We start from the raw sequence: 14727 nt of genomic DNA on the forward strand, positions 1-14727 counted from the left end.
TGAGAATGACAACAAAATCCCAACCACACGGATCGCTGTGACATTCAGATGCAATCAGTTGCCATTGGAAGTCCGAATGTTCTGTTGTACAAATCAAGTTAAGCCATTTGTTAGCAAGGCAGTTTTTTGTCAAAACTGTCTGCGATATAATCACCGGACGAACAACTGTCGATCTAGACAGAGATGTGAAACATGTGGAAGAAATCACGATGAACAAGGATATGGACAATGCACCATGCCAGCAAGATGCTTACACTGTAGACAGGAAGGTCACAAATCAGGCGATGCTAATTGCCCCGAACGCGAGCGACAGAACAACCTGAAAGTAATAATGGCGAAAACAAACCTCACGGCACTGGAAGCGCAAGAACAATATCCAATTTACACCCAAAACCAATTTAGCCTGTTGGAAAACATTGAGGATTTCCCAACGCTATCTAAATCGTATGCGAAGGTATCTCAACTCACAAGCAACCAAAGCCAGATAAGACAGATTGAGCGAAACCGAAAAGTGCACACACCGAAGCGATCGTCAGGAGAAGCAACGAACACGGAAAACATCGGAAAACAGGTAAAAATTATCTACGACAAGAAGCGAAAAACGGATCATGAACAAACCACGAACGGAGTGGCACTGTTCAATTGCTACAAGACAGACGAATTCGAAAAATTCCAGTGGAAACTTAACCACATGCGAGAAGCAGCACAGAAGACACATGAAGCTGTACAGCAGTTTAACACGTCACAGGAGGTGCTCAGTATGGATGATGATGAAGAAGATCAGATCAACGGAGACCACGCAGGACTAGCACAGGTAAGCCAGTCGGTTGAGAGTAGCATAAAACAAAGAATTGATTACAATAAAGCTAATTAACAACAGAAATGGCATGTAAGATTATACAGTGTAATATACAAAGTCTAGATAAAAATAAATCAGAGTTAGCCAGAGTAATGATACAGGAAGTATACACAATAGGATTAATTTCAGAATGTTGGACTAAAATAGAATACGAAGATACCAAATACAAAATTCCGTATTACAACAATTTCTATTGTTCAAGGTTAGATGGGTATGGAGGTGCAATGATTATTGTACATGAAGCAGTTAAAAGTAGGAAAATTGAATTAGATTCGACGGAGAATATACAATGTGTAGGCAGATATATAACCAAAATGGATCTAGCGGTAATTTCGATATACGTTGCACCTAGCACATCGGCGTACGAATTGAAAAACTTCTTGACGAAACTGTTCAAATGCGTTGAAGGTTTCAGAAAGGTATTAATCGGAGGTGATTTTAATTCACACCACCATTTATGGGATCAACATCATTCGGATGCAAAAGGAGCAGTTCTGTTCGACATCATCAATGACGAGGACATAATTTTGATGAACAATGGCGATCCGACATTTATTCAAGCGGAATTAAACAAAAAGCCTTCTGTAATTGATCTAGTTCTGGTATCTCCGGGGCTATTTCAAGATACGAAGATGGAAGTATTGCAATACGGAATAGGCAGTAGACATCTAATTATACACATAGCAATCTCGAACGATCAAGTATCGCCTAACAGATTTTTCGTCAACCGGAAGAAAGTTATGGAAGAAGTAGGGAAGCTGGACACGAATCAGGTGAAAGGACTAGCAGCACTACAGCAGGAGGCAAGAAGAATTATGATAAACGCGAAGCAGAAGAACCGGTATGAGCCAAAGTTTTGGTGGAACGCGGAAATAGAAGATGCATGGAGAAGTAAAAACGAAGCTAGGACCAAATTCAACCGTAGTGGCACACTAGATGATCTAATGGAGATGAAAAGACGTGAAGGAATTTTCAAAAAGAGCAAAAATAAATTCATGCGAGAGAAGTTTGAAGACTATGTCAAAGAAATTGATCCAAGTACGAGCAGCCAAGAATTGTGGAGGAAAATAAATAACTTAACCGGAAAAAAGAAGAAACGGAATCAGCCCACGATCGCACATGAAGACGAAGAGGCAGCAATTCAATTCCTGAATGATAACTTCCCTTTTAGTGACAATTACGATGCAAACTTCAGCGCGAAGGCAACCTATGACATATTGAATGTCGAAAAATGGTACGAAATTTTGAACAAGAAGAAAAAACACTCTGCGGCAGGCCCGGACTGTCTCAGTTATGAAATGCTGAGAAATTTAAAATCTGATGTTCGAGACAGCGTAATCGAGGATCTCAATAGAATGTGGAAATGCGGAAGAACTGATGAAAATATGAACAGAATTAAAGTGATTGCAATTCCAAAACCGGGACGAAATCCAGAAATTATCAGCAACTTACGGCCGATCTCTATGCTTAACTGCTCATTGAAAATGATCAATACGGCAGTTTTAGTTGAGCTAAATCAATTCATACAGAGTAATGCAATATTACCAGAAACATCTTTTGGTTTCCGAAGGCACAACTCCACTACTACATGTCTGAACTACGTCATCAACAGCCTAAACTCTATTAAAAGAGAAGGTAGCGTTGCAGCGGCGATCTTCATAGATATGTCTAATGCATACAATACCGTTAAAACAGGGACACTTGAACAAGTGCTTTACGAATACGGTACTCCACTGGAACTAACAAGCTGGATAGTAAACTTTCTCCTCGACAGAACCATTCAAATACAGGTAGGCGCACAACATCTAGAAAGGAAAGTAAAAGATGGACTGCCTCAAGGGGATGTCTTGTCACCAATATTGTTCAACATCTACACGGCACAACTACACAATGGAACAACAGATGGAGTGATTTTGGTTCAATATGCTGATGACTTCATGGCAATCGTAAAAGGTAAAAACGTTGAAACTGTGCAACACCGGGCGCAGACTTTTGTAGATGAATTCAAGGAGAAATCGGAACAACTGAACCTGAAAATAAACAAAAGCAAAACAAAAGTCATGCTATTTCAATGGAACAAAAAATCATTAAAGTTGAGTATAGGAAACACGGACTTGGAAACAGTAAACACCTACAAATATCTAGGAGTTACACTGGATCGATCGCTAACATATGGAGCCCATATCAGAGAAGTTAAGAGTCGCGCTACTGACAGAATCAACATGCTGAAGGTAATAAGCAGCACGAAGTGTGGTGGTCACCCACAAACTCTAAGCCTTCTTTACAATGCAATAGTAAGAAGCTACTTAGAATATGGTGCTTCTGTGTATGCAAACACATCGAAATGTAGCCTGGAAAAACTCACGATAACCAACAACACGTGTTTGAGAAAGATTACAGGATGTTCAAAAACCACACCAATTAATACTTTATGCGCTATAGCTAGCCAACCTCCCCTACAATTTCGTAGAAAATTGATAACGGCTAAAGAAATAGTGAGACACGCACAATTTCTGACTCCGGTCTGGTCACAACTACAAAAGTTGAATGTATCCAACGATGCAACAACACATAAGTTAACTTTCCAAGAAGAGATTTTCGAGGATTACAAACATGTCTTCAACGAGGTCACGCATACAGTATTGATTCAACCAATCTCAACAACCATACGAGTCGAAACCGAATTGGACAATAAGCCATGGACCAAAAGGAACACATCCGCAAAAACACTAAAACAACTAGCTTTGGGGAAAATACACGGACCATATAAGGATTGCCGGAAAATCTATACGGACGCGTCGAAGGACGACGAACACTGCGGCGTGGGTATTTTCGATGAGAGTAACAAATGCAAGATTAGCTTGAAGCTGAAACACACTGTATGTACGATGTCAGCGGAACTAGAAGCAATTGTAGTGGCGTTACAATACGTGGAAAGGAATCAAATCGAAAATGCTGTAATTCTCACCGATTCGAAGTCGGGATGCGAATTCATAAAAAGTCAACTTGAATCAACTGAAAGAGACGAAGTTATACATACCATCATTGAAAAAGCATCAATAAGTAACACCTGTATCCAATGGATCCCAGGACATGTGAACCTGGAAGGAAATGAGATTGCAGATAGACTGGCGAAAGCTGCACTCCATACGAAAGAAATAGCCAACAATCGGATATTACCACACGATGCCATCAATTGGATTAAAAGCGATATCACTGAAAATATTCAACAATGGTATGTTAACTACACACAGGAACATGGCAAAGGAAGGAAGTTCTTTAAATTTCAAACAGGAATAAATTTGAAATCATGGTACCACAACCTGCCGCTAACCAATTCCGAAGTAAGAACACTCAACAGGCTGCTATCCGGTCACGATTATTCGCCGTTCTGGCTCAGCAGGATGAAAATTAAAGATGAGATGTACTGCCAATTATGCGACTGTTTAAACACCTCTGAACACATAATTTTCCACTGTATAAAATATCTAATACCCAGAGATAAACACAACCTTGATAAATATTACTCAATCCAAGAAGCATACGATGACAAAAACATTGATACTCTGAAAGATATATGTAAGTTTCTTAAGGAAATCAGTCTAAACATATAATGCTATAAGATTGTAATGCACTGATTCAAATGACAACACAAACAAAAAAGCTACTCCCAATGAAAAACCGACTGGCGTTATAGCGAAAATACTGTGCCATTTATCAGTGGGTTGTTTTGACAACACCCATAACCAGAAGAAGAAGAAGAAGAAGAAGATGGAAGAACTAAACCCGGAAAATGTTTCCGCCTGGTGCCGTGTCTGTCTCAGCGAAGCAGAAGGTGAACTTATTCCACTCGATTTCAAAGTGGAAGATGTTTCCACTATTGGAGATTTAATAACGTCCTGCAGTGGAGTAGTGGTAATTTAAAGCTTTGTTTTTTTTCTATATTCCTTTATGTGGATTTTTCGATTTTTTTTTAGATACCAAATGAAGATTCGCTTCCCAAAAATTGCTGTGAACGATGTACCGAACGTCTGTTAAGCGCGTACAGTTTGGCAAAGCAGTGTCGAGAATCTGATGGGAAACTCCGAACCGCTTGTAGGGAAAAAGAGGACGATGCTAAGGTTCTCGACAATGTTCCTTCGGAAAACGACAGCGACGTTCAGGCTTCAGAAACTGATCATTCGGAGGTTGAAAATGCCACAATCGTTGATCCGGTTGAATCGGATGCCTTGACGACATGCTGCGCTTGCCGTACGGATTTTGAAACGGTGACAGCATTTGCCGAACACATCGCAACCGTCCACGTGCCGGAGAGATCTAGTGACGCTTCGAAAAAGCCTTTCCAGTGTGACATTTGCTTCAAGAGATATTTCAAGAAAACATCCCTGAATCGACACAAGCGGTTGGGTGCCATCGGTTCGAAGGTGCGTGTGCTGAAAGAGGAAGAATCTGCGGACAGTCGATGTTGTGGTTGTAGAAAAGATTTCGATACTGTGGACGAATTGAAGGAGCATTCGCGTTTGGAACATGCGGATGATCGGGTGATTGATGAATCGAGACCCTTTGAATGCGAGATTTGTTTCAAACGATACTCGAACAAAGCATCCTTGAGTAGGCACTTACGAGAGCGCTTTGCTGAGAAGCGACCTCGGATGGTTCGAAAACTAGCTCAGAACCAGTGCTGTGGATGTCGACAGAAATTTCCCACTAGAGAACAACTCGGGCAGCATTCCAAACAGATGCATGAACCTGATCGGAGGGATGATTTGGAAGGAATAAAACCGTTTGAATGTGGGACGTGCTTCAGTAGATATTCAACCCAGGACGCTTTCACCCGACATAGGACCTACATCCATATGGACCAATTGTATAAATGTCAGCAGTGCGATAAGGCCTTCGTCAAGCGAATCATGCTTCGTTTTCATGAAAGGAAATTCCACAACGGTGTCCAACAGGAAGTCGTCGGTCCATATCAGTGTTCCCGTTGTGGCAAAACCTTCATGCAACCAAGTTCGTTAACTAACCATGAGAAAGTACACAACCAAAGCGAGCGGTTCGAATGCTCCATCTGTCTGAAAACATTTTTCAGCAAGGGTAATCTGCAGACGCATCTCAAGTTGCACGAAAATCCATCGCATGAACGCGAGCCACAGTACGAATGTCCCGTGTGTCGATGTCGATTCAAAACGCCCAACTATTTGGAGGTGCACGCCAGGGTTCACACCGGAGAGAAACCGTACCAGTGTAAATACTGCTCGAAGCAGTTTGCCCACGCGTCTGGATATAAGCGCCACCTGTTGACGCATAGTTCCCTGAAGCCGTTTGCCTGTCGGTTCTGCAATCGAGGCTTCTCGAACCGCCCGAATATGTTGATTCATGAGAAAAGTCACGGCACCGAACGGGACGCCAAGTGCGACATTTGCGAGAAGAAGTTTGTCCACGAACGGTATCTTAAGAAGCATCGTAAGCGACACTTTTGCTAATTGGATTTCGAAGAACAAGTAATCATTGCTTGCGCCAGTACGTATCACAAGATAAATTAGGTTTATTATCATGAATTTTGTGTAGAATCACAAATGCTACTTAACAAAATGTACACTGTGGATTATTGCCTTTTAAAAAGTGACTGTTATGTACACAAAATTAAGTCTCACCTTTGAGAGTGGAACAAGCAGAATAAAAGCTATCGTTTTAGTGTAGCTGTTTTCCTACTATTTTTACCTTTGATCTCGATAAAAATACGTGTACATACATTTCCAGGGTAAATAAATAGTTTATTACATAATAATTACATATATTTACATAACCGAAACTCCACTTGTTTGTCTTGTCAAAATATCTTACACATGAAGGATCTTCGTTAGATGCACGACTAAAAAAAAGAAATCCTGATAAATTATAACCCTCGTTGTATTTAGTCTTGTGCGAATTTTTACCTTCCTCATTCGATTCTTAAAACACATTACATAAATCTTCCCCGGATTATAGAAACTATACTTTTACGTTTTGTATGATTTTGGTTACTTGTAGCGAGTTTTCTGTCCTGTGCTTCACATTCACACATTCAAGCACATTTTTGCAAACATTCCATTCAATTGGTATACATTCAGAGCTTCTTCTCATAATGAAAGCAAAATAATTAAAAAAAAAATAACGTTGTAACCCTGTTTCAAGTAATGTTAAATGACACTGATGGCTCCCACATTTCGTTGGTGCTTTTCGAACAAAAACCACTATCTACCGATAATCGTCAGTTGATAGCTTTCGAGCTCATTCAATTTCCACTACCTCAAGAATGTTTTCTGCAATGAAAAAGAAAAACGATATTTACTGATCTTACGAACACATCCTTCACTTTTGGGCCAGCCTTCTCGGACAATCAAAGTAACTCACATACTGAGTCAAATTGACTGAATCTCTTTTTTTTTCTTCTCAGACTAATTTTACTCACTTTGTATAAATTGGATTTACTCACCAAGCCAAGCCAAGCATGGAAAATCACATTTCATTTGCCTCTGATTTTTTCAGCAACAGAATTCTATAAAATAATGTATGAAGCATTTGTTGGTCTATCATTTCGGAATACTGTTGATGAATTTAGTGCAATTCACTCTTTACGAAAGTGATTAAAATTCGTACACTGAGGCAAATAGACTTAAGAATGTCATGAGGCCGGACCCGTAATCTCAACGTCCGTGGTTCGGTTCCAGTCTGCTCCTTTTTATTATTTTTCATAAGGCAAATCAATGAAATTCATACCGAATAAAGAAATTCAGTCAACTTGACTCAGTCTGTGAGTTACCCACTTTGATTGTCCGTGTTGGTTTAGTCGATGAAGGCACAGTTACAAACGTTGTCGGAACCGGTAGCAGCAGTTGTAAGTCTCGTTGTGTCGATCACACTATCGACAGTTTGTTTATACAGGAAAACGTGCCGCTTCAATTTTACGAAGACCGGTTTCATCGTAGTTACAACCCTTACGGAAACTTACGCTGTTGCTGTTGAGGAGTGGGCTTCCGCGGTGTAATCGTTATACCGCTTCCGAACCGTTTCTGCGCTTGAACTGGCAGACCCTGTTGCGAAAGAATGACAAACATCAGTCAAGCGTCGTCTTTGAAGAACCACTTTCGCATTCATACCTGATTGGGCTTCTTGGCCACCGGTGGTTGAAAAATTGACCGAACCTCGCTGATCGTTATGGAATTGTTCTTCGCCTTCAGACTATCGATCAGGGTCGGTTCCGTAGCTTTCCGCTTTCGAACGGTTATGCTGTTGCTAGTAATACCGGCCGGTAAGCTTACTGCACCTCCGACGCCGCCGCTGGATATGGATTGGATCAACTGAGCCGATCCGGTCGTTGCGCCACTCTTCAAGTTTGGTGTCATCGAGGGGCTGCAAGAGAGAAAAAGATACGATGAAATTCCTGTTGCAGAACCGATAAATCAGCTGGATTTGTTACAATAACTCACAAATTACGCTTCGTCGGTGGAGCGGTGAGACCACTGTGTGCTTTTACAACCATATTCGGTCCTGGAATCACTTTCCGTACGGTCGCCGCACCGGGAGTTGTTTTTGTAATGACCAAGTCCTGTTTTCGACCCAAACTCGTTCCCAGCAAGGTGGGACTCATAGTGGCCAAACTATTGTTATTATTGATATTTGTGGTGGGTGAACTCATCAACGGTGGATTGCTCATCGCTATCCGCTGGCCTGCGCTAGTGATTTTCGTTATACTGACACTGTCCGATAGGGGAGATTTGTTCATCCTTCCGGCCGTGGCGTTACTACTACCACTAGTAGTAGTAGTAGCAGTAGTAGTAGTAGTAGTAGAACCAATGGCTGGCTTTGTCTGTTTTTGGTTAGTCAGAACTGTACCTGGAGGGGAAGCAAATATGCCAATGGGATGCGCTCCATGCTGCTTGGCACCCGCGAGTCGTTGATTGCTCGATACCAGTTGGGAAACTGCTTTCTTCGTTCTAGCCACTACCAAATGACCGGGATTGCTGGCATTACTACTGCTACTACTAATATTACTACTGCTGTTGTTAGCACCAGCCTGGTTCATTCGTTGCTGCAGTTCACGTAATTGCTGTGCAGCTATTACGCCTCGAGGAACAGTTGAATTCGGAGTTGGAGATACACTGGAAGTATTATTGGACGAGGTTGATGTTCTTTGTGTTTGTGCACTGAAACTTCCTCCCGCTAAATTGGGAGAACTCAACTGTAACGATTTGGCGCTTGTTATGACGGGAACTTGTTGCCTTGGAGAAGGAGATTGCTTAATGCTGAGAACTGGGGATGAGCCTGACAGTGGAGTACGAATTAGTGGGTGTTGATGCTGGTGCTGCCTAGATGCTTGGTGTGGTTTCGGAAGTGTAGTCAAAGGATTTTGTACCGGAGATGCTCGGATCGGTTTACTGCCTGAGGAACCAGGTCTTGACATTGCAGACACAGGCGAAGAAGTTTTGGAACCCACCGGAGGAACTGCTTTCATGCTTTCTACATTTTTGACGGCGATTGTTGGCTTCGCCAGGTTTGTTATGCTCTTCGCACTAAGCATGATGTCTTTGGATTGATCCTTTTTCTTCTCCTCAGGGTAAACGATACCCATATTGATCTTTTTGACTATTTTCTCCTGATCTTGTTGAGATTTACTGCTACTAGCGTTGATCGATAACGGATCCCGCACTATAATGTGTGGCCGTGGGATGCCGTCATCATCGACATCGTCGTCATCGCTGGCAACGATCGTAGTTGTTAGAGGTACTGGTTTGGGGTTTATGCTTTTGGACGATTCCGGTGGTTTGTATGCGCTGGCTCTTGGCGGAGGTTGCGGCACGATTAGTGCAGGTGTAGAGGAGAGAGGTACTGCCTTAGCTGTTGAAGAGGTGGATAATACTGGCGAGGAGGTCGCTGGGCTTGTGGTCGTTACTGCACTAGGGATATTCCGGGGTATATGAATTGAAGGAGCAGGTAAGGGAGAGTTTAGGTGGGAAAATGGTCCAGATGACGCAGCGGATGACATTGGCATAGGTTGCTCATTGAGCATATTGATCAGGGCAGCATTTCCGGAAGCACTGCTAGGACTTTGTGATGTTTTCGGAGGGGGTAATTGCGGAGAGGAATGAGGCATGGGTGTAGCGATGGGAGATATTGGTGGAAAACCATTGAACTGCTTCAAGGAACTCAAAGCATTATAGGGTGATACTCCAGCTGCGGAAGTCGATGTACTCGGAGAAACAGATGTTGCCGCTGCCGTCGTTATTGTACTGGAACTCATTGCGTTGGACATAGATTTGGCATACAGATCCAATAGACTCTGCAGAGCAACCGTAGAGTTGTAGTTTGTCGTTCCCGCTGACCCTTGACCGTTCATAGCGGCTGATAATCCAAAGTCCGGCAAACTGCTTGAAGATCCTGGCAGACTGAAATTCTGGTACGGAGATTTCCCCATGATCGATGAATAGCTTGGATCGTTCACGATTGGGAACGGCGGGCTGCCGTAGGGATACATCAGTCTGTTCATACCGGAGCCATATCCAAAATCACTCCGATACATATCGGCTAGCGTTCCCGGAAGTCCCGAATAGTTGATTGGAGGATACGGTCCAATTCCAGCACCTGGACCTCCAGGGAACATTGAACTCATGAAATTCGGCAGCATGCCCATACCTCCTGGATAGGTAGGTTTTTCGTTATTTTGAATTTCACGTTCATAGGCCGCCCAAGCCTCTCGCTTATCTTCCTCGCTCAGATCTTGTTCAGGTTTGTTCTCCAATAGTGAGTCATGTTCGTGATACTTGAACGCACAATCGGGGTGATTTCTCAACAGGGAAGCTAACAAATCATCAGCTGGCAGTATTGGTGTCTCCCGCACTTGATCGGCTAGTTTAGATAGATTGTACAGCTCTGCAAGTTCCGAGAAACTGTAATGCCGATCGATCTGCTGCTCGTCTACAACGCGGAAGCTCATGGCCTGTTTAGTCACTGATCGTGAATAGACCTTCTCTTCCATCGTTCCCATCGCCAGTAATCGATAGACAAAGCACTTCCTCTTCTGACCCAGCCTGAATATCCGGAAGATGTTCTGTTGGTCATTGGAGGGATTCCACGACGTATCCAGAATGATCACTCGATTTGCTCCGATTAGGTTGATTCCTTGACCGCCAGCCTTTGCCGAAATTAGGAAACACTTTGTTCGCTTATTGGAAGGATCATTGAATGACGTAATCATTCGATGACGAATGTTTTTCTGTGTTTTGCCATCCAACCGGTAGTAATCTTTACCGGGTTCCCATGGGCCTTTGAAAGTGCTATACCCGTACACATCGGCCATCGTTTCGTTCTGTCGATTGTGTATCTTGTTCATGAAATGCTCAACCACATTTAGCACCGCCACGAAAGCGGAGAAGATCAAGCACTTTTCCCCTCGCTCATGGCACTGCTTCAGGATCTCGAACATTATCCTCAGCTTGCCGCTCGGATACAGAGATTCCAGGTCGTTTGCCTCCAAGTGCTTTCGCCACCAGTCGTTCGTAACGGAGAGAGCACCCGACGAGATGTCGTTGTAATCATCCGGTCGATCATCGTCCGAATCCGGCGTCGATGTCAAACGGAATCGAGCGTCCCGTTTACTTTTCTCCTGTACGGCCGTTTCCCATGCCTTTTCCAGTACTTTGGGATGCGTCCAGATCTGAAAATTCAAACAGAATTAGACTCTCTCCGAAACTTGCACCATTCGAATGTCCCCCTGAGCCTAATGTGTATGAGGTCAAAGTATGCATCTCGATTCCGCAGAACAGGAGCAGTATAATGTGTTGTGTATCGAATTCAAGATGGAGCTAGCTATGGATTGCCCATTATGGCATAACAGTCCCATATAAATAGGAAATCAAGCAAAGATGGGACTGATATGGGATCATGGGCAGTGAAGTTTGTAGAATTTATTTGTAAAATATTGTTTGATTAGTTCTAGCATGTTCTATCTAATAAATATCACATTTGAAATTGTAGAAAAATTACTGGTGACCAGCGAATCACTATTAACAGTTTTCCTAGATTTTGAATTTGTTGAGTTCGGTCTTCAAATGTGTTTGTTTTATTTACGTTGGAAATTCGCTCAGAACTCTTTATTGTTGTTGTTTATTGAAAAAATTCAACTGACAATTACTGTCTAAATGAATAAAACTTAAACTAAATAGTTACAGTCAACGGTACGGAAAAGGCCAAATAGCCGATGACGAAACACGTCAGCTGATACATTGAAGTCGAACATTATAAAAAAAGTTGTTGAATTGCCGGCTGATTGCTCGAATTGGCTCGTGTTGTGTATAATTCCGGCTCCGTGGTTCCAAAAACAGAAAGTCGTGTTGACGAAGAGACCTCTCAGGGGCATGCATATTTAGCTGTGACAGCAGTGTTGGGCAGTCAATGTCACCTGTAAGCAGCTTTCCAGCGAACATAGCTTGAGTGACCGTCCGTCTCACCTCTAATGGCTCGATTCCCAGGAGACGGCAACGCTCCTCGTACGGTGGCAAGTTTGTTGGGTCACGCCAGTTGAGGAAACGAAGAGCATATCTCACAAACTTGCGTTGAACGGATTCAATTCTATAGTGATCCAGCTAGCATGGAAAGGGCACCAAACAACTGAACTTGACTCCAATAAGGATCGCACAAGCGAGCAGTAAAGTGACCTGAGACATAGCGGGTCACGAAACTCGTCGGCAATTTTGAAAATAAAGCCCAATTGTCGATTAGCTCTGGAGATGATGGGAATGTTCTGAATTTATGGGAATGTTCTTAAAAATTTCCATTCTCCTTCGCAGAGTTCTTTTCTGAATTCCTCTAAATTAAATTTTATTCTTATTTATGGGAGTCCCTTAATTTCTTTATAACAGGCCAGAAATTAACTGCATGGTTTCATCCTAACATTTTCTTCGAATTTTAAATTATTATTCCAAGGTTCACTGAAGCTTTATTCAATAATTAAATTTAAAATTCGCTTAAATTCTCCTTAGGAATGTCCATGCAATTCACCTCAGTATTGTATTGAAATGTTTCCCAGAAGGAGTTTTCCTCTAAATACTTCTGGCAATTCATTTGGAATTCCACTTAGAAATGTGGACCTATTTGTTGCTAAAATTGTTTTTATCAATCGATGCAAACAGTGTTACCCATGCAGATGGAAGGTGACTCGGAATCCCCCATAGAATTCTCTGGACATTCTTCTCGTAAGGCCCTTGGAGTTCTCCTAAAACTCTTCACTGAATTCCCTCGATTCCCTTGATATTTTTCGCGGATCCTGGAATGCTCTTCGCAATCGTCATGGAGTTTTCCATAAAACTAAGAATCTTATTTTTTCCGAAGAGAGCACAAAGCTTGAAGAAAGAACGAGTTTGAAAAAGCAAACCATCATTGGAGTTGCATTGAACCTGTTGATTTTGATAAACAAATAAATAAATGTACTAACTGACCCATCCTGCCCCACCTTATCCTATATTTTTTCCGGCGATTTCGAGAATACCCCGCTTTTCCCGGTTCACTGGTCACCCTGATTTCCAGATTCAGAATGAATTCTAGTTCGCCTTACTTTGATATGACGGCTTCGGCATTTTTAGCCGTCGACTGAAATCTCGTGGTGGGGCCTCATTTTGGAAGTCGAAACTAGACTTTTTCATACAAAAAATGCTTCGCTTCACTTTCCACAGTAAGGCCCCTGGTTGTCGTGTTCCTCACAAATTCGTTACGCCAACGCTGGGTCAACGACTTTCACGATCGAAACTCCGAGGGTTCTGTTGTTCTGGGTCCGTAGCACTTCACCATGCTTTAGACCCGAACTGCCCGTACAGAATTTGTGCACGTTGGCAATGTCCGGTTTCACCGGCACGTTCGTAAAATCTATCACGAAGTGATTTCGACGCGCAGCGACACGGACCGGCTCAGCGATGAGCAGAAAATTCAAAACACAATTGGCACTGATAAAAACTAGTTGGTGTTCGACTTCCACGGAACGGTAACAAAAACGCGTATGTTTAGCTCGGAAGTTGAGCGCCCACTTTTCACGTTTCATTATTTTTTAATAAACAATACACTAACTTGAGTCAGGCTGAACTATCATCATTACCACTCGTTCAAGTTATTATAAATCGGAATCTTATGCTTGTAATCATGCTTGAATCGCTCACTATAGGAAAACCAGCTTACCTTTCTCAGAGAGGTGTAATCAGCGAGAAGTTTAAACTTTTTCCCTTTAGCAGCTTCTCCGGCCTCCCCGGTGGACGTTGTATATTCATTCATTTGTAGGAAAACCTCGTACATTTTTTCCTAAAAAAAAAATTAACCGTATAATCAATTAGCCGATATAGCCGTTGTAAGTCGGCATCAATCAAAAAAAGAACCGATTGAAATGATAAAATAAAAGTTCCGCTTGCAAAAGCGACAACAAGACTTACTTGTACAGGCGTTAGTGGAACGAACAACACATACTCAAACTTTTCCGGTAGAAATTCCTTTAGAACACCAGCCTCCCTTCGCTGAAAGTTAGAGGAAACATTAGCAACAAGTTCAGCCGACCTTTGCTCATTATCGCATCAAATACCTGAACAAATCTGGACAGCTTATTGTGCAACACGTACGACCTCTGTTTCATGATTTTGATCGCCCGACTGTCCGAATCTTTATGTTGGCCATTTTTTATCGGATTACCATAGAGATTGCTGAACTCTCGGTCGCTGCCCAAGAACGACGGTTTGATGAAGTTTACCATGCAGTAGTCTGAAAGCATTTCAAATTTAGAAGCTCCGTGCGAAAAGGGGTTCATCTTTCTCTTGAACTAGCTTCAAACGGATCTGTTAGGTCTGTTAGAAATC

General features: G+C 42.4%; 2 protein-coding genes across 3 annotated transcripts in view; one reads left to right on the top strand and one right to left on the bottom strand.

Moving 5' to 3' along the window:
• Positions 1-14727, top strand: part of LOC135709770 (uncharacterized) — a 69506-nt gene that overhangs the window by 458 nt on the left and 54321 nt on the right. Inside the window, exons 2-4 of the mRNA XM_065232154.1 lie at positions 572-814; positions 4610-4774; positions 4837-6337. Coding sequence (XP_065088226.1) covers positions 572-814; positions 4610-4774; positions 4837-6337 — 1909 coding nt within the window. The remainder of the gene's footprint in view (positions 1-571; positions 815-4609; positions 4775-4836; positions 6338-14727) is intronic.
• The window catches only part of LOC135709727 (transcriptional regulator ATRX-like), a 92593-nt gene continuing 84246 nt past the window's right edge, over positions 6381-14727 (bottom strand). The window contains exons 3-10 of one of the 2 annotated variants that reach the window (XR_010518360.1): positions 14457-14632; positions 14311-14391; positions 14063-14182; positions 8329-11552; positions 7999-8251; positions 7851-7932; positions 6796-7161; positions 6381-6731 (exon numbers count right to left, since the gene is read on the bottom strand). Coding sequence is in view for 1 of the 2 variants with exons in the window: in XM_065232100.1 (XP_065088172.1) it covers positions 7130-7161; positions 7851-7932; positions 7999-8251; positions 8329-11552; positions 14063-14182; positions 14311-14391; positions 14457-14632 (3968 nt within the window). In the remaining variant the exon portion in view is untranslated. Of the gene's footprint in view, positions 7162-7850; positions 7933-7998; positions 8252-8328; positions 11553-14062; positions 14183-14310; positions 14392-14456; positions 14633-14727 lie in introns of both variants that reach the window. The other variant, XM_065232100.1, reaches the window with a different exon arrangement.

Source organism: Ochlerotatus camptorhynchus, unplaced genomic scaffold (assembly GCF_037179485.1).
Source record: "Ochlerotatus camptorhynchus isolate MF236.1 unplaced genomic scaffold, CSIRO-AGI_Acam_v1.1 ptg000363l, whole genome shotgun sequence".
Lineage (NCBI taxonomy): Eukaryota > Metazoa > Arthropoda > Insecta > Diptera > Culicidae > Ochlerotatus > Ochlerotatus camptorhynchus.